This window comes from Equus przewalskii, chromosome 17 (genome assembly GCF_037783145.1).
Source record: "Equus przewalskii isolate Varuska chromosome 17, EquPr2, whole genome shotgun sequence".
NCBI classification, from domain to species: Eukaryota; Metazoa; Chordata; class Mammalia; order Perissodactyla; family Equidae; genus Equus; species Equus przewalskii.
This window is the reverse complement of record NC_091847.1, coordinates 23,783,993-23,804,930: the sequence shown is the minus strand read 5'-3', so window position 1 is coordinate 23,804,930 and position 20,938 is coordinate 23,783,993. Positions and strand designations below refer to the sequence as shown.

At 33.3% G+C, this 20,938-nt stretch overlaps 1 protein-coding gene across 3 annotated transcripts in view; it reads left to right on the top strand.

Annotated features, from left to right (window-relative positions):
- The window catches only part of LRP1B (LDL receptor related protein 1B), a 1,824,802-nt gene that overhangs the window by 1,075,048 nt on the left and 728,816 nt on the right, over window positions 1-20,938 (top strand). For all 3 annotated transcript variants that reach the window (XM_070581263.1, XM_070581262.1, XM_070581261.1), the window contains 4 exons: window positions 3,469-3,649; window positions 9,624-9,843; window positions 10,755-10,944; window positions 18,623-18,745. In XM_070581263.1, coding sequence (XP_070437364.1) covers window positions 3,469-3,649; window positions 9,624-9,843; window positions 10,755-10,944; window positions 18,623-18,745 — 714 coding nt within the window. The remainder of the gene's footprint in view (window positions 1-3,468; window positions 3,650-9,623; window positions 9,844-10,754; window positions 10,945-18,622; window positions 18,746-20,938) is intronic.

Genomic DNA, 20,938 nt, shown 5'->3' with positions numbered 1-20,938 from the left:
TTAGAATTTTTATTTTTTTGAAGAAGTACAAACATATTGAGAGTCCTTGACCTTTGACAAAATAAAATGGGTATTTTGTGTAGCCTTAGGGAGATTTTGACCAGATTTCAAAAAACATTCATATTTTTTGTTTGCTATTAGCTGTGTAATAATAATAATAATATAGTAATAAATGTTGATTTTGGAATGTAGGATACTTGAACTCTACCCAAAGTATCAAAGCAATCTACCCTAGCAAGAGTCTCTTTATCAAACACCTTCCTTGCATTTTAACAGTCATTTGTTTCCTCGAGCTAATAATTATCTCTGTAGTCACCTTTGTTTGTTTGGAACTTGACTGCCATAAACCTTCGTATGTCCCTGATCACCTGGTTGAAGGATTTTGGTCATAGAGTTTCTAATAGTCAGTCTCAGGCAGGTGTCAACCAAATTCTCTTGAATAAAAAATAAAATGCACATAAAACTGGTACTCTGTATGTCTTAGCATTCCATCTAAGTCATAAGCTATTTAAAGGTAGATACCACATGATATGGAAGCAGAGTACTTCTCTGCTTATCAATGCATATTTGTTGAAAAAGTGATTCATTGATTGTTCAGGCTTTGTCCTACAAGTATAAGAGAGGAAATTCCTCTCTGCCCCATTAAAGATAGACTTAAAATATTCCCAGTTGGCACAAAGACATTTTTATGAGTTTCTTTATTTTAAAATTTGTATTCAGTCTCATTTTTTCCAGAACAGAAAAGCAAAACACATGCACAAAAACAACATTAAAAAACACTCTAGGCTAATTGTTTTATTGCTATCTTAATAGACTAGATGGGTAGCTAAAGGGAAGATTATAATAATAATGATATTTTAGTAATAATATTGACAGCAATATTTATATAACGTTTACTATGTGCCAACCAGTATTTTAAGAATTTTGCGTATATTAATTTATTTAATCCTCAAAACAATCTTATGAGTGAAACACTATCATTACACCTATTTTAAAGATCAGGAAATTGAAGAAGAGGAAGGTTAAGTAACTCACTCAGAGAAAGTGACAGAGCCTAGAAAATGTGATTCTAGAAATTGTGATCCTAATGATCTCTTTATGCTGTTTAAGCAATTTCATTTTTCAAAGACAAAACAAGTAAACCAATTTGGGGCAGGACCTCCCAAGATCTGCTTTTTAGAATTCAATTCCATTCTCCATTTATTATTTATTCACAACCAACTCTGCACATACTATTTCTAGTTAAAGTTGGCCTCTGTTCGAAATATAAGGACATATTACTGAATAATCGTTTTAAAAGAGAAAAATATAAGGTATATTTCTATCAACCAGCACCCATAAGGAAAAGAGCCAGAATATATATATAAAATATTTTTAATCCTGATAAATTAATAAAACTAACATGTGTGGAGAATTTACAATATTGCAGGCAGTGTGCTAAGTGTTTTACATGCAGTAGCTAATTTACCCCTTGTTATCACCCTGCAGAGTGGGTGCTATTATTACCTTCACTTTACAAATGGAGAAATTAAAGATCAGAGTGACTGAGTTGTTTACCCAAGTCTCAGAAAGAAAATTTCAATCCAGGCAGTATTGCAACCACTTCATATGAAAAAAGATAAAGAGTCTCAAGTCAGACGTCAAAAGGAAAAGTTTTAAAAATAAGGTTATTGAAGAAGGAAGTTTCCATGGAGTAGATTTCAAATGTAATACAATTTTTGAAAACCAACTAACAAGATAAAAATCAGCCATAGACTATGATAAATAGAAAAGGAAAGAATAAACAGCTGCTCTCTTTCCATTATGCCAGAGCAGGAAAGTGCTCAGTAAAATTAAGTGTCAATAAAGTAAAGACAAAATTAAACTTTTTTTCTAAGCATAGGCACAATTAACCTGTGAAAATTACTCATATTGGGTGGTAATGAAGCAGATAGCTTAGTGAAATTGAGAACATATCTGATTCACTATAATGGGATTTTCAGCTAGATCAAATCACGCGTTGTATTAGTGATCCTGAGTCAGGGCACATGCTGATTAGCAGGAAGGGTCACAAAAGAAAATTTTATTTTTTCCAAGGCCAGAAGGGCCATGATTAAAGAATATGATAATAGTAAATATTTATTACATCTTCATAGGAGGGATGTCATGTAGATTTCCCAGTAGTGTGTAAATGCACAGCTTTGTCTCGAATGTACCACTACCTATTCCTTTGTCCAGTGATTTCCAGTTGTCCACCTCATACCCAGGAGGAAAAGAGACAAAGGCTCCCCTGGGTTTGAAAGAAGAGGAGTTCACAGCAATTTCTCATTTGATAGAGGAATGGAACTGTCTTTATGATATTGTGAACGGCTTAGGGGGTTTACCAAATGGCAAAAAGGAAAGAACAGGATTCACCATAGAAACAGTGCAGTTTTAAAGATCTCTACATTGGGGATAATCTGACTTAGGTTTTATCCCAATTCTACCACTTCTTGTGTGATAGTAGACTATAAGCCTTCACTTTAACGTGTTAGAGTTTCTCTTTCTACAAAGAGTTTGAATCAGATGAACTCATAAGATTACATATTTATAATATTCCTCTAAATTATCACTGGCTGTAACTGACAGAAGTCTATAATAGCATCCTTTTTAAAATAAGTCTAGAATATACAGAAATATTTCAGTGTTTTTTTGAGATTCACTGTTCATGCAGTTCCATAATGAAAGCCTGTTCTGGGCTTTCAAAGGTGTGCTTCTGCTGGCCCTGTTCATTCCTTGGTAAAAGGGCATTCGCATTATTTTAATTATTTAGCTAACATATTACAAGTTTGAGTGTGCTTGCTTTTTGAACATATTACTTGTTCATATTGCTTGATTTTCCTTCTGAATAGTCTATATCACTGTATTTTTATTCTGAGAAATTACTTTTTAAACCTTTTTCTCTCAACACTTATATTTTCCAGTTTTTCCTCAGATCACTGTTTTGTTTAAAATATTTCAAGAGAGGGCCTGTCATTCATATAAAATGTCATTCAAAATAAGATTGAAAAATTTTCTACGGACTGATGATATTTGAAAAATCACACTATAAATAACTTATGGATCAGAAGTCATTCTGTTTTTTTTTTAATTTTTTGTTTTTTATTTTCTATTTTTTTGAGGAAGATTAGCCCTGAGCTAACATCTGCGCCGTTCCTCCTCATTTTGCTGAGGAAGACTGGCCCTGAGCTAACATCCGTGCCCATCTTCCTCTACTTTATGTGTAGGATGCCTGCCACAGCATGACTTGAGAAGCAGTGTGTGGGTCTGCACCCAAGATCCAAACCGGCAAACCCCAGGCCTCCGAAGTGGAATATGCAAACTTCACCCCTATACCGCTGGGCCGGCCCCAGAAGTCATTCCTTTTTGAATTAAACTTTTTGTTAAGTAGACCATAAGCAGTGGACGCTATTGTAAAATTTCTTTCTTTCTTGTTCTTGCTCTTTACAGATCTAGATAATGTGGAGGGCATTGCTGTGGACTGGATTGGAAATAACCTTTATTGGACAAATGATGGCCATAGGAAGACTATTAATGTGGCCAGGCTGGAAAAGGCTTCTCAGAGTCGGAAGACTCTTTTAGAGGGAGAAATGTCCCATCCCAGAGGGATCGTGGTGGATCCTGTTAATGGGTATGCAATTCTTGATCAGCTTTCTATAAGGAAAATGATATTAAACTTGTTTTTTATGTATGTTGTAGTAGTAATTTTTATTTAAATTCACATGTGAATTCACACATGAATGGTCTGATTGGGAAAAGTTATGTTCATTTAATGATTTCTTCTCCTAGAGAATGTGCTAAATAAACATGTCAAAATACATTGAATTGAAATAGACAGATTATTTGTATAAAGGATATGTTTAGTTGATTTATTTGGAGAAGCACCATAATCCTCCATTTTAGACAGCCTGACACCAAGGTAAATAATCAATTCAGTCAGAGAATCAATCAATTTAAATTTTAAAAGCTATTGAAATTTAATATATTTAAAAAACAGCAGAGATTTTTTTTATACATTTACCGTGAGCCAGGCATTTTGTGAAATAGTTTACGATGCTCCTAGTCTGTAATTCTCACAATAATTCTTTGAATTCGTTGCTATTCTCTTCCTTGTTTTACAAAGAAGAAATTGGTAACTGATTTGCAAAAGACCATTCAATTATTAAGATACTGGGTTGATATTTAAACCCAAGCAGCCTGTCTCCCAGACGTGACTCATAGCTACTATACTCCACTACTTCTCACTAGTTTAGATTGGTGATCACATGATTTTAGACATAACCATAGATTCCATATAGTGACATTATTTTGAATTTGGTGCTATTCATTTTAGGATGGAATATTTTGTGTAATTGTTGGGAATATATTTCCTTTGATTTTTATTCAGAGCTATTACCTGAACACAAACAATAGTGTGCATATAGAAATATAAAAAAAATGTGAAAATTGCTAATAGATTCTCAAAATTAAATGAATGGATTGTATGTTTTACACATACAGTTGTTGTGTGTGGTTTTTATCCTCTCCATGGCTTATATTTCACTGTTTCAAAATAGCATCACATAATGAATATTCTTTATACTTTACTACACACAAACAAGAAATACTTAATTGAATAGGAAGCTTGTGACTCCCTTATAAATCGAGATCACCAGATTGCAGTTGGTAGACTTTTTTGTGTTGAGAATAGCTTCAAATGCAATCAGGGTGCATCTTCCTAGGCTGACACTGAAGCAGCAGATGAACTCATTGTATGTGTTTTTGTCAGGCATAATAATAAACTAATTTCAGTGATTTTATATGTGGATTTTATAATTATCTGTTCTATTCCTGGACTTTTAAACCAAGCTGTCTATCTGACCTTTAAACCAAGAAAATCTTAATTTTAACAGAAAATATTTATTCCACACTGTCTAAATCTACTTGAAGCAAAATGTTTCAAAAATGTCTTAAAATAGCATCTTCCTTCTCAGTATTCTGTGAGAGAAAAATATTTTCCGATAGAAAAGGGCCTTTGTGATGCTCAGGGAGATGACACGAATGTAGCGGTCATAGACTTACATGATTTGGAAGGAAATTGGGAAGTCACTATTCCCATCTCTCTCTTCAAATTCGGCAATCCCCTTCAACGCTTCCCTAATGGGAAGGCATCCAACTTAGATTTGAAAGCTATAGCATCTACATACTATTTGGGTACAATTCTGATTGATATGACATTTTTTCTTTTCATTGAGGCAACATCTGCATCCCTGTAATATCTGTCTACCAACTGATCCTCTATTTGCCTGTGTGCTACAAAGAATGACTCTAATACCTCTTCTGTCAGTCAGACTGTCAAATAGAATACTGCTGTTATGTACCAACCTGAAAAACAAACATGTATGTGATGTGTATACACGCACACACATTTTTTTCCCTAACAATATACTATGCCCGGAGCATCGCACTATATATAAAATGCTTAAAAAAAAAACAGGTATAGCTTTCACCCTCATGAAGCATCTTGTGTTATCTGCAAGGAGAGGGTTGGGAAGATGCAACAACAAATAAGTACCAAGTGAGAAACTAATGTAATTTCTACAGACCGAACTGATAGAGGAAAACAAATAGGCTGACATTATGAAAACTAGCAGATAGAAACCTGTTTAAATAGATTTGCTGAAAGGCCTCTCTAAGGGGGCATTACTTAAGCTGAGACTTAATTGTAGAGAAGAAACCAGCCATGGAGAGTGAGGCAAAGAGTATTTCAGATCAAGAGAATGGTACATTTGTTGGGCAAAAACTTGACTGTCAGAGGAACTGAAATGAAGACAGTGCTGGGCTGGATTGTAGATAGAATGGGGAAAAGTGACTGAAGATGCGATTGGAAAGGAAAGCAGAGCCTTGCCCAGCATGATGAGAGCTTTGTACTTTGTCTTCAGTGCAAGAATAAAGTAGAGAAGTGACTTAATCTGATTTATATAGTTTGTTTTTTTTTAAACTAATCCTACTGCTCTGTGGAGAATGTATTAGAAGACAGTAAATGTAGAAATGGAACCATGTAAATTTAATTGTCCAAATAATTGTTTGGCCCTAATATGATCTTAAAAAAAGAAGACACAATTTTGAAAACTTTATTTAAAATAGCATAATATAACTTTAAGCAAAACATTTTCAGAAAAAGAAGCTAATTTATTTACATTTTTTTCTACCATAATACCTATTTGCAGCTGTACACAGAAGGAGATAATCACAGATTTTTCTCTACCATAATAGGCTATTAACAAAAGTTACTCATTTCAGACATATGCTTTATCAAAAGCTTCATAACCTATTACAGAATCAGTAAAGGACTTATCCATTTATTTCTTTATTAAAATATATTACTAACTACAACATAGATCAATAGATATTAGTAATACAATAGCTGTCCTCAAGGGGTTTATAATCTGGTATGCTTGGTGTGTACACACACAATTATCTACAAAATAAAATAGAATGAAATACATGCTCTTCAGAAATTCACTGAGGTTTTGAATCCAGAATTGAGCTGTAGAGGATGAATAGGATTTCCAAATGAATAGAGTTGGTCTCAGGGCTTTTGGGTGTGCAGTCATAAGGTCAGTCAGTGTACTCTGAAGTGAAAGTGTAAATAATTATTTAGAGGGGGGGAAGCTAGCCATGCTTTGAGGTGAGATGAGCTCATTAGGGCTAGAGCAGAGAGCATGTAAAGGGATAGTAGGAGATGAAACTAGAAATATGCAGAAAGCTTCACTGTTGTGATTAAAAGTTTGGATTTACTTTGCTGACAACAGAGTAATTGGAAGGTTTTGAGGATAAAAGTCACATTTTTCAATTCACGGTTTAGGAAGACTAGTGATAGCAATATGACAGCTGTATGAGAAACAACCCATTAGGATTTCCCTTTGAAAAGAGAAGAAAGACAGACTGTAGTATTTATAATACGAACAGAAAAGTGAGGATTGAGACAGAAGACACTGAAAGAATAGGATTGGCAGACCTCAACAATTGTTGAAATGGGGATAAAGCTGAAGGAGGAATCGATTATGATGGCACTGTTCCTCAAGCTGATAGCTACAGATGAACTCCCTCCATTCCAAAAATTTCACATTTCATAATTGATGCCAATAACTTAGAAACCTACATCTCCAATTCTGATTTCTCAGAATATTATCCATATGAAATATGTCCAAAGCTGAGTGCATATTTCCCCCAAATGAAGACCTTCTGTATTTCTTTCTCAATTAATAGTACCACATCCTTTAATGAACAGCTAGATATTATGTTAGCAACTAAATCAAGTTTTTCAATGGTAAAATTTGTTTTGCCTCCATGGCAGAGAAGCTCTTAAGGATTTAAATATTTCTAGAATTGATCATCAGATAATGCAATTTAATTTGGGGACATGATTAATATTAACAAAACCAAGCTTAGTGCTGCAGGGTACAAATATGAACAAGAAATAATCCCTGCCCTTAATTGTATTAATTTTTCATTAAAATCATCAGACATGCAACACCATCAAATACAAGATATAAATGCAATAGATACTATAAAATAACTAAAAAATGTCACTAAAACACAAAGGAAAGAGCTTATTTTGACAGGAAGGCTCGGGATAGACTTCATAAAAAATTCCATTTGAATAGGGCTTTTCAATTTTTCTTGCCATATTAGGAGAAAGCCAGCTTAGCTTAATTTTATTTGATGAATTCCCCGAATCCCACCTATAAAAAGATTTATATTAGTTCCTGCTTATTTTATAGGTTATTTTTCCTATTTTGTGTGTTTAGGAATCATCACATTTGACACTGATTATAAGGCTTTCACAATGTAAATTCTAATCAGATAATGGTGGGTCGATGATGATCGCATATCTAGTCTCTGTCAGGTTGGAATCACTTATTTAAAATTTTGTTTTCTTATATTTTGTTTGAATAAAAATAATCTTAGGTAATGGATCAGATCACAAAGGATTCTTTCTGCAAATAGCAAAACAATATACAATTTGTTTAGAATATCCAAAATTATCCCTCATGTGTGTTTGTGTGCACGCACATACACATGTATGTGTGATCAGGGTTAAAGAGTCATGGAAAAAAATGCTACTGTGATGAAAAGGAAAAGCTAGAGGGAAAGATAATTACAATTTAACAAGTTATTAATTAGCAATAACAATAAATGCATTGATTAACCATATTTAAGATTTCAGGGAAGTTTCAATAGAGATGAAAAGTTGTGTATTTCCCTTTTACATAGTTTAATTTTGTAGTTGAAGTAAAGTACTTATACCTAACTAGCATGGAGTTATAGCAAATGGAATGACTCATCCATTTGTTCCTAATTTGCCCCGATAATAAGACCACTTGAAATATGTGCAGGATGCAAGATAAGCAGATTGCCTTATTTATTTCTAGGATTAGAATGTGTTTTGACTTAATAAAATTCACCAATCTCAAATACTTCCTCTGGTCTAAAAAGGCATATCAATGTAATTGTAAATTGTTAAGAGAATTTAAAAAGAGCTTAATTGGCGAGAAATAATGGATGGCGTGTTACATCCTCAGTTGTCCCGAATCTGCCTGTTTAGATCACAGTAGGATTTTTAGCCATGGATACAGATTTTTCCCAAATTACCTCAGAAATTCTTTAGAGCCCACAAAATGAGAGAGGCAGAGGAACTAATAAGGGCATTTCTAGGGTAAGCAGCTTAGAAAAGCTTTGGAGCTTTATAAAGTTCTATCTGAGGTGACTGAATTAAAACCTAAACTTTAATTAATAACTCAGGAACTTTCACATGACCCTCAAGCAACACATGTGGAGGGTTTTAACCTTATTCATGAGGAAATTGGAACATTAGCTCAAGGCTCCCTCTCCCACTGTTCTAGCTTACACAAAAGATTTGTTTTTAAAGGCAGATGCTTTTGTTTGAGATAGAAATTAAAGCTCAAAATCTCAAGGTCAGTCAACCTGCTGTTATTAAACTTATGCGCAGCTAAATCACCTTCTGTGGGTTTTGGGGTAATAATAAGCAGCAATAAAGCATAGATCATTTGCATCAGGAAGAGAAATTAGACCATGCCAAACAAACCCAATATGGCTGTGCCCTTTAGAACAAAGACAATCCAATTGCCTGTCTTAAAAAATAATAATTCATCTGAGATTAAATAAAGTTTGGAGTAGATCATTAACTGTGCCACGAGTTCTCATGTCCGTCAATCTGCTTTTTAATCACATAATTGATTATATGTTTTATGAAGTGGATAACATTTAAAAAAACAGTTAATAATGCCTCAAAAATCATTACCCAAATTTGGTATGAACACCAAAGAAAATCAATATTTGGCCCTTCTGTTGGGTTAATTAATGAGTGAGGGTGGTAGTGGGTTTTCTGTAGTGTGTCTCAATGGACTGGCTCCGCTGAACAAGTCTTTTCTTCCCTTAGTACTTCACAGTTGCCCCTCCCTTTGGCAGATAAGCATTTAAATAGGAAACCACATCAAAATGTAATGAGATTTCCTGGAGGTGCCAAATGTGGAGAAGTGTCCCTCTATATGGTGGCTAGTTGAAATAACATGTGTGTGCTCTTGTTTGTAATGTCTTAGTTGGATGTATTGGACAGACTGGGAGGAAGATGAAATAGATGACAGCGTGGGAAGGATCGAGAAGGCCTGGATGGATGGCTTCAATCGGCAGATTTTTGTGACTTCAAAGATGCTGTGGCCAAACGGTTTAACTCTGGACTTTCACACCAACACATTATACTGGTGTGATGCCTATTATGATCATATTGAGAAAGTGTTTTTGAATGGAACTCACAGGAAGGTAAAAGACAAATGCTGCTGTTTTTAACCCGCAGGCTTCTTCTTTCACAGAGCCTTGTTGAGTTGTGTTAAAAATACTTTCAAGTTTATTTTTACCCCTCTGAGGTGGCTGCCAGTAGTCTCTGTGGGGTGGCTAAAGGAGGCTGAGCATTAAGTAATGCAGCTGGCACTTGCCTCCGGGAGACCAGGCCCAGCTCACTGTGGTATGCCAGGATTTGTGGGATTTTTAAAAGAAGCTCTCAGGATATCAGAGCCGTTTTAAAATGCAGTTTGTCTACATTATTGATGACTTTTCTATGACCAAGCAACCCAATTCTATTCAAATATCTTCAATATTTGCAGCTGAAATTTAACATATATACTATGAAAAAGGAATTATAATGCATTTATTTGAATAAAGAACTTCATGACATTGGAATTGAAAGACAGGAATGAGCTGAACTTCAGGCATGTTGGTATAGGAGGGTCCCTTTCACTCCTAATTGTAAGACCATGTTATATCCCTTGGCTGTTGGATAAGCAATATTTCAATATACACGATGACGCTAATTACTCAGACCAATTTCTATCCTAGGATACGATACTGGAATATCATAAAGAAAAGAGAGAAGGAAAAGTGTCAGGCAAAGTCATTTTAATGTTTGCATTTCTTGACCATATATGTAATGCCATATATGAGAGAATTTAAATGGACGAAATGTAAATGGTCGCCCTCAAATAACATGTCCTAAAAACAGAAAAATATGCTCACATTGTGAAATCCGATTTTCAAATATACTAAAAGAAAATATGAGTTGAGATATTAGTTAGATCATTATCTGTTATATTTATTTGAATATCATTTTCTCTAAATATTTAGTTATGTTCTAAAGGTTAGCTCTGACTTTTTCACAATGTGTTTATATTTTACAGATTGTTTACAGTGGGAAAGAGTTGAACCATCCTTTTGGACTGTCGCATCATGGGAATTATGTGTTCTGGACTGATTATATGAATGGTTCCATTTTTCAACTAGATTTGATAACAAATGAGGTGACATTACTGAGACGTGAAAGACCACCCTTGTTTGGGCTTCAGATTTATGATCCACGAAAGCAACAAGGTATTAAAAACCAAATAAAATTGCTTCTGAGCTTAACATATAATAATACTTCACAGTAGTTGCAGAAAGATTTTATTTTGACAGTGTTGCTGAAATTTTATGATAAAAGGTGTCTAGTCACTCGAAAGTCAATCAAATCTTAGACTTTGTTGCCATAAAATTTTATTATTTATTGTTCACAATAGCCTGAGTGAGTAACTCTGGGAATTCTATTAGAGCGAAGTGCAAGGTTTTCTCCAAATACTTCTTTTTTCATGTCATCTTCACTGAAGAAGACTGTTCGTTAAAGTGAAAAAGTCCTCTTAATCTTTTCAGAGTATTGTGAGCAGAGAGAAAAACTTTTAGTGGGAAAGGAATATTATGGGAAAATATTCAAAAATACATTATACAAGGAAAATAGTATTTTTAAACGTATAATTATATACTTAGTTTCATGTACATTTAAGGAAGCTTTAATTATTTTAGATGAAATGAAAGTGAAATAATCTACCATGATACTCATATTTTAATAAAATCAGATAATATTGTATATTTTATCTACATGAGTTATTAATATTTATTAGGCCATACATAAATGGCATGACTCAGAACTTAGGTATTAAACAAAGAAAACAATTTAGGGGGCTGGCCCCGTGGCCGAGTGGTTAAGTTCGTGCGCTCCGCGGCAGGCAGCCCAGTGTTTCGTCAGTTCGAATCCTGGGCGCGGACATGGCACTGCTCATCAAACCACGCTGAGGCAGCGTCCCACATGCCACAACTACAAGGACCCACAACGAAGAAAATACAACTGTGTACTGGGGGGCTTAGGGGAGAAAAAGGAGAAAAAATAAAATAAAATCTTTAAAAAAAAAAAAAAAGAAAACAATTTAGTAATTACGTGGTTTGTTATGAATCTAAGTAGTCACTACTTTTTTTTTATGGAGATATTCTTGTGAAAATTTTATAAGCATACTTTTTAATAAATTTAGGATGAAAAAATTATATCCTGGGTTTTTCAGTGTGTGTGTTGTCAATAGGAAGTTACCTAACAACAGGAGTTTTTTTGAAGGTATTTTCATCTAAATCAGAGATTTTCAAAGCAAACTGTCTCATTCAAGGGCTTCATTTTTTTTCTACTGTATCAAAATTGCCTCTGAGATAAAAATGCAATTTTATAAAATAATGGAAATACATAAAGTGAGAAGCTTCAATAGCTAATAAAAGATAAAATTATCTTATAAAGAATAAAAATGGAATTATTTGAGATGATATGAGCTATAGTTGTGAACAAGAAACGAAGAATAGAGACGATTGCCTGGATAGATCAAATGGTAATGTTTTCTGTTACATTCACATCAACCCTGCTCCCCCCACCACCATTGTAATTTGTCTACACTGAACTGGAGGCAAGTCTATGAATAAGAACAGCAGTTCTCATCTCCTGCAGGGTCTTGTTTTCAGGATTGTTGTTTCCTCTGATTTCATAATCATTAGTTTCCTGGGTTTCATTACACCGATCAGTATACAATCGCTTTTCCCATTTCCATTCTCTTTGGAAATTGTTCATCTTGAATGTCATTACTGACCTCCCTCTAGCCAAATCCCATGATGTTTTCACAGTCTTCATTTTCTTTAAACTTCTAGTTGCTTTAAAGTATAATACAACACATGGGATGAGAAATGCCCCGGCTTACTGTAAAATGAATTTAGGCTTAAATCTGGATCTTAACATTTTCTCCTTCTGGAAATTTGGACAATCATGAAAGATTTAGCAGAGATAAGAAATGCTTTCTTCACAAATCCTGTAAGGATTAAATAACTGTTTGTTATATAAGAGTAAGATTTACTTAGAATAGTGCCCAGCATACATTTTATGTTATTTAATTTGCTCTTACCACTTCTCAATCAGTAGGCATATATTTTTAAGTTTCCTTTCATATGAGCATTTATAATAAATATTCAAAGGAGTAAAGAGTCACAATCGTACACAACAAAGAACATGTCTCTGATAGGAATATGAGGAACGTGTTCCCATATTCATGAGGAATATATCTGGTATTCCCAACAGTGCCATTGACATATAATTGTTCATTGCTATCCCTTGGATGGACAATGTTCTTTTAAAAGTGATTTTAAAATTTTTTTAATTAAAGGACATTAAAATGAAAACTTAGCTTTGATTACTAAACTCTTTACCACCTTTATTGTAGAAACCGTTATGTTCTGTCTTACTGAGAGATATGTACGGACAAATTGATTGGTTATTTTTCATTAACATAGGTGAAATAATCAATTAGTTTGAGTTTTCTACCCAGACTTTACGTAGCTAAGGATTGACTAGTACTTAACTGGATCTTTTGAACAGACAGTATGGAAAGGAGGCCTTGTCAATATCTTTTTCACTCAGTCAATAGACATTGAAATTCAACAACCTACTTAGGATCCAAATTTTTAGTATCTTTTAATACATTGATCAAAGCAGCTAGCTTATGAAGCAAAGTTACACTCAGGTGTTCAAATGCAGACATGTTATCCTACCATGTTATAATTTTCTCTCAGTGGTGTTTCTCATTGCGTCTTTTGAACATCAGATATTAATATATATTCAGAAACATATAATCAGTGGCACATAAACTTTGGTTGTATAGTGTCCTGTTAAACTGTTTTTCTAAGGATAAAATAGTTGCAATTCAATAGAAAACCAAACCCTAAGTAGTACATATCACTATTTCTTCATGGAATGGAATAAACTAGTCTTATACAGCCTTGTACTTTCTCCCTCTCTTTCTTTCTCTCTGAAAGACTATGGTAAATGACTATATTTACATACATAGTTTTTATATACTATATTTACTTAAATAGTATTTATACATATGTCTGTAAATATATATACACTCATGTAAGTATAAATACGTAGATGATAGATAATATCACACAAAAACACACACACTACCCCATAGAAACACTATGAAAAATATTCAGGAATGCTGTTAATGTAACATCTAAACTCTTTTAGACTCAGTGTTGGAAAATTAATCAGTTAATTTAACCTCTCCAGATCGGGAAAGTCTCATAAAATTATTTGGTAATATACTAGCTAACTTCAGGAAGGTAGATATATAAGCATACAAATCAGAAAACTACCTCTAGGAATGAATTCCAAAGTAATTCTTAGGAATTTAGGGTTAAAATATTTTTCTCATAAGCTACCATTATTTTTTCTGATTTAATTGATAAACTTTTCTTTTTCATTTACATTTGATATTTAGAATAATTTTTACAGCCCTCTCCTGAAATTCCTCATATAAAGTAGAGCAATTGTATAAATCGTACATACTTTTACCTTCTTATTCACTAGGTTCAGAAGCACACTTTTGTTTTTTCCCACGTTTTAGAGAACAAGAAAAACAAAGCTAAGTACAATATTCTAAAAAGTGTTGATGTATAGTATCCTATATCAAATTAAAAATAACAGATTGGCTTCTTTGCCAATATATGAAATTTATTAACCAGTAGTTAAATGTAATTATAATCATTGCAAAGTAGGCTAAACATTCTTATTCAAATCTCCGAAAGATAGTTAATATAGGTACTCTTGATTTCTTTAACACATATGAGAAACCCAAGTTTCAGGCAGATGTAGCCATTTGCCCTCAGGAAACAATGAGGCAGGGATAAACTGGAATTCGAATTCAGGTTTGTCTGACCACAGCATATTTTGGTGTGATTAATTTATGTGGCCAATTTTATTTACGAAAATTATATAACCACTATACCTTTAGATAGAAGGAAAGGGACATATGTTTTCTTTAGTCATTATAACTTTGCCATTGATAGATTTGTATTCAAAACTTTTTTTTTTTTTAATGTAAAGTTCCCCTTGACTACCTTTGCAGAACCAGGTTTCTGAGATCTTAGGTTACAAAGCACTGGTACAGACACAGCAATTTTTATTCAATGCGTGGCATGTTTATTAACCACATTACTTTAGAAGTCTGGTAAGGTTTATGTTTAGTGATAGGGCCATCATCACAAAATTTCTCTCTTTATTTTCAAATTTCCCATTTTGGAGGTAATCAGCATCAAAAAATAACTCAAAATACTAACCAGGCTTTCATAGTTCACACACACGCACACTCTCTCTCTCTCATGTAAATAGCTTCAAAGTAAGTGAAATGTAAACACCATCTTCAATGAGCATATAACTCTACAAGAGAGAAAAGTAAGATACATTCTATCTTTTCCTCAGGTTGACTGATACCATTCAAAGTTGATTCTTCTGAAATTTTCCTAGATGAAATGTATACCTCATCTGGACTCAGGATCCCACTCTACTAGTCTTTATCTAACTTTTAGAATGAATGTGAAGTCTAATTTCTCTTCTAAACTGCAAACCAGACTCCCTCTCCCTCAAGTAGAAAAAAAGATCTCCCCAGGTTTATGTGTGTTATATTAGGTGCAGAGACTTCTAACTGCACATATGACAAAACTCTGAGACATCAAGAGTCCAGGACCAAAATGGGAAAGGAGATTTCTTCTTCTACTATTTTGAAGAAAATTCAGACAAAGGGAAGAATGAAACAGTGAGATTCCTTCGTGCTGACGGCTTATGTATTTTTCCATTTGCCAGAAATAAAAGATACTTTATTAATAAAAGTTAGATTACTAAGGTCTAAAAGCATTGACATATTAATATAGGCTTGTGAACTATTTACATATATAATTTGTGTCTTTATTACTGTTCTATGAAAGTTATAATACACCTTTAAATAATCTACTTTGAAATGCAAAGTATTTAGACAGAGTATATATTTATACTCACTCACATACAAACAAGAAAAGCCCTTTATCTTGTTAACACAGACATATCTATCCACATACTTGTACCGTGTAACTACACCCCCAAATGATTGTTTCTCTCATTCAAATTTGCTAACTAGAAGTTACTTCATTCATCAATTCAACTAATGTTTATCAAACACACACTCTGTGCCAGATACTGTTAAGGGGCAGAATAATGCTACTTCTCCAAGACACAAGATCAGAGAAAAAAAGACAAAGTTTTTGACTCAGACAGACTAAACCTTGAACTTAGTTTTAAAAGCTACTCCTCAGTTGTTTTCCTTGCATATTTGATTTTTTTTAAAAGTATCTGCTTCCAAAGTAACTTAACCTAGGATTTAATCTTGTTGTTTTCAGTATGTTATTTTTCTGTCCTTTGTAGATCTAATTTTATTTTTCATATGTAAATAAGAGTATAAGACCATGAATTTTAGATTAAGAAAAATCCTGTGCCTAATTATTTAGAAATAGTAATGACAATAATTATTATTATCTAGAAATAAATAATAATCCTTGTTCTAAATCCTTATTTTTAATCAGGATTATTTCTTATTTCTAGACATTAGAAAAGTCATTTAAACCCTTAGATCTTTAGTAGTCCCACTTGCAAATGAGATAAACCTACATTATAAGTGTCATAAAAATTGAATTAAATTCAATTTATATGTGCGGTAACTAGCCCTAGGACATTATGGGTTTTCAATAATGATAGCTATCAATATGTTAATTAATGCTTTCATTGATATTTACGTATAAAAGTTTTTCGATGCTGTTTTTAGTCAATCATGTTTTCGCGAGAATCTTTTCACATGAAACGTTACTAGAAATTCAATAGACGATCACATGAGCTCTATCTGGAATATATTCAAGTAGTAAATTCAAAAGTATATTGGGATACTACTAAAATGAAAACAATAAGTAATTCTGATGAGAGATATGGAATTGTTCAAATTAATTTAGATTTTGGATTTCTATCATGACAGAACAAATACCAATTCCTCTCTTTTACTATATAGTATTCACAGAAAAAGGAATATAATTAAAAGTTTGAATAACGGTCATTTATTTCTGAATACTTAAGTTTTATATTCAATGAAAATTTTTAAATATGAATTGTACTATTGAATTAAAGAATATGATATTTAGCATATATTTTTCAAAATGAAAATGTCCTGATATATTGTTTTTGGTACTTTCTTATTTCTTGCTGTTTTAAATTCTTCATGTATTTCTCAAAATATTTTGAATTAATTCTAATTTTCCAGAATCTTAATGTTATTAAAATATTAAGTATACAGTTTAATCCGATGCATAATTTACATAACATAGACAGAACAGCTAAGCGTCCTATGACGTATTACATTTTTATCCCATGGTCATGGAATAAACATGATTATATCTGGAAACTGCTTAAAACATTTTTGCATTCTATTTTGGAAAAAGCCTGAACTAAGCTTGATTATCCTCTGAGTTCAGAAAGTGATGCTAGAGCTTGAATTATTAGCTTCCTTAGCTTTCAGATGTATTTTTTATTTTCTATAAAGATAGCAAATTTAATTTACTTCTCAGAATAATGAAAAGAAATGATTATATACTTTAGGTCATGTCTTCTGATCTGAGGGCACACAATGATAGACTGTGGGATGAGTTAAATATTTATTGCATACGGCAACATTTTGAGGATTTTTTTTAACTTATTTCTTAATATTCTCTACACAGAACGTCTAACCCCTGAGGCCCTCAGTATAATAACCCAGCCTGTCTCTTTAGTCACGTTTTAGGCACTTGCGTTGTAACTGCCAATACAATTTTAATCATTATATTATGTTATTGTATGTCTCCAAGTAATTAAAAGCTTTTTATTTGTAATGTTTGAGTAAGATCTTCTGATATATACATAATCAAAATGTTATTTATTGATGCCTTGAAAAATACAACATGGTGTAAAATGACCCTGACATTTACATTGCTGATTGGATTGCTAGCGTTGTAGGGTTCTTTGTAAAGTTCTACATATATATAGCTAAATAAACATTTTTCTTCCTTGCCTTTTCAACTGGTAGGAATAAACGGCATCAAAATGGTGATTACCTAAATTTTGTTTACTCTTACCTTCACCTTTATAAAACAGAATCTCCAGCCTCTTTTCTACCTTTGTTTGATCTGAGTCTCCAAGGGTTTCTCACATAATACCTTTGTGAATTTCCCCTTGTGCCTGCTTTATTGACATCTACTGTGGACCTCACGGGTGCCTCTGCTGTTTAGGTCCACTGGGACAACACTTTTCCCCTTGTGTATTGCACATTCTCCTGGTACCAGCAAGCCTACTCATTTTTAAGTCTTCACAGTTAGCCTGTGTTCCTTGGAGTGCTCAGTGCACTGACACGCCAGTATACTCCTTTCACAAGAGGGAAGAATATCCCACCCCTTTCCCCAGTGCTCATTTGCTTACTATTCACTTGTGATCCAAAGCCACATTCCAAGTGCTGGTGGTCTACTTTCCAAAGAACTCAGATTTGAATAAGCCTCATTCCGGACACTAGCCTGAACAGACACCATTCTGTCCTCTCTATCCTTTCTCTCTCCTGGTACCTATCTGCACACAGACATCTATCTCCTCCAACCAGCATGCAAATTCCTCTTAACTACCAGTGCATCATATTTTCAAACACTTCTGAATTTCATTTAAGATTCAACAGGAATTCTGATTATATTATTGAATGTGTAATATACATTTGCATATATATGTGTACATTTTTATGCCTAGCTATGTCTCCCAGAAAGAATGTGAACCTGAACTGACTAATGTTGGATGGAATCAGAGTTCTCTGACACATTTGTTTCCCTCCTCTTGCAGGTGACAATATGTGCCGAGTGAATAATGGGGGCTGTAGTACACTGTGTTTGGCCATTCCAGGGGGCCGAGTATGTGCTTGCGCTGATAATCAACTTTTAGATGAAAATGGGACAACTTGCACATGTAAGTTTCCTTTCTTGTTACATTCACTGTTTACATAAGTCTTTTTGAAGAACAGAAGTAGATGAAACCAAAGGAATTAAAATCAAACTTGGAAAGAAAAATTCAGATAATTACTTAGGTATAATTCTTTTTAGACTACAAATAATTAACTGAATCCATTTCTAATATACAGATGGATAATGATAATGATGAAGTTTTGCAGAGTATTCTGTCACTGTGGCATATAGTTTAATAGAAAATATAAATAAGTATATGCCACAGAGGAAAATATTTCATTCAATTGTTAGGGAACCTCACCATCAGTAGTTGTAACTAAAAATGTGTAGTTATTGGTTATATAGACGATATATTGATGCACACCACAGCCCTCAAATTACTTTAAATAGCTTAGTAAGCTCGGTTATCTATATTTGTGGTGAAGAGCAAGGAAGGAGGAAAAAAGAGACTTCCAGGGAATTTCTAGACTTTATCAAAATAGTGAATTAATTGTATTAATTGGCCTGGATTACAGACCCTTGTTAAGTTTTGCTGTCCTTCAATTTACTCCATCCTGTTATTCCAATGTGACCCTTCTGAAATTTGTCCTCTCTACACATATCTTATGCCTTAAGCACAATAACAGCAACAATGCTATGTATTTATTGAGTACTGTATAAACGTTGCTGGAATTATTAAATCTTGAATTGTATGTTACTCATGATTCTCCAGAGAAACAGAACCAATAGGATGTATATACAGACAGAAAAAGATTTTTCTGGCTCATGCAATTATGGAAGATGACAAGTCTCCAGACCTACAGTCAGCAGGCTGGAAACTCAGGAACACCAATGGTGTAGTTCCAGTCTGAAAGCTGGTAGGCACGAGACCCAGGAAGAGCCAGTGTCTGAGTTAGGGTATCAAGTACGAAGGAAGGAAAAAAGATCAATGCCCCACTTCAAGGCAGTTAGGCATGAGGAATTCCTCTTACCTGCAGGAAGGTAGGCATTTTTGTTCTATTCAGGCCTTCAATTGATTGGATGAGAGCCACCCACTTTAGGGAGGGCCATGTTCTTTAATTTAGTCTACTGATTGAAACGTTAATTTCATCTAAAACACTCTCACAGACATGTCCAAAATAATGTTAGATGACATATCTGGGCACTCTATGGCCTAGTCAAGTTGACACATAAAGTTAACCATCAAAAATTGTTAAATAAATATTTCATTTATTTTTTCCATCAGTTATAGTGATTGTTTCTGGGGAGGCAGAAGGAGAAATAAGTGTAATAAAGAAGACTTCGATTTATCTGTAATGTCATTTCTTCTGAAGAAAAGATGTGGATAAGAGATTTCTAAAAACTGATTTAATAAATGATAACATTTGAGAAATATAAAAAAATAAAATGAAAAATCTATTTATAATGCCACTATTCAACAATAAAATACTAACACATTTTGATATGGTTCCTTAAATTATATATCCCTGAAGGTTATTATTTTTTCTACTACTAATAATAGTAATCATAGGTACATTTATTGAATTCTTATACTGGATGTGACATTCTGTAATAATTTTTCATGATTCCCATTAGTTATTACAATAATCATAAAAGAAGATAATGTTACTATCTCATTTTATGATTTAGAATTTAGGCTCGGGGGTTAATAACTTTCAAAGTTCACATAATTAGTAAGTAGAATATTTGGAATTTAGGCCCCAAATTATTTCATTTTGGAAACTGAAGTCTTAATTATGTTGTACTTTTCAAATTTTGGATCATACTACAGTACAATTTATTTTGTCCTTCATTTTTACTTAATGTGAACATAAGCATCTTATTCTGTAACTAGGTATTCTTTGTAAACATGATTTTTAATGACTGCTTTTTAAATCATTTACCTTCATTTCCTACTTGGTGTTTGATATTATTTCTGATGCATTAGTACAGGCTATTTGTGTCTTTCTTTACCGTTTATGATTCCTTCTGTATTTTACCATATAGTCCACGCACGGTCAATTTATTATGTCTTCTTTAGCATTTGGAATAATGCCACCAGTTTTAAAGTCTGTTACTATTATTTTGAGTTTCAATGATTTGAGATGAGGACTTTGGCTTCCTTTATACTATTCTCTCCATCTTCCTCGATTTCAGTCCTTATTATAATTTAGGATTTCTGACAAAGAATATTATTTTGAGTCATCAAACGTTTCCT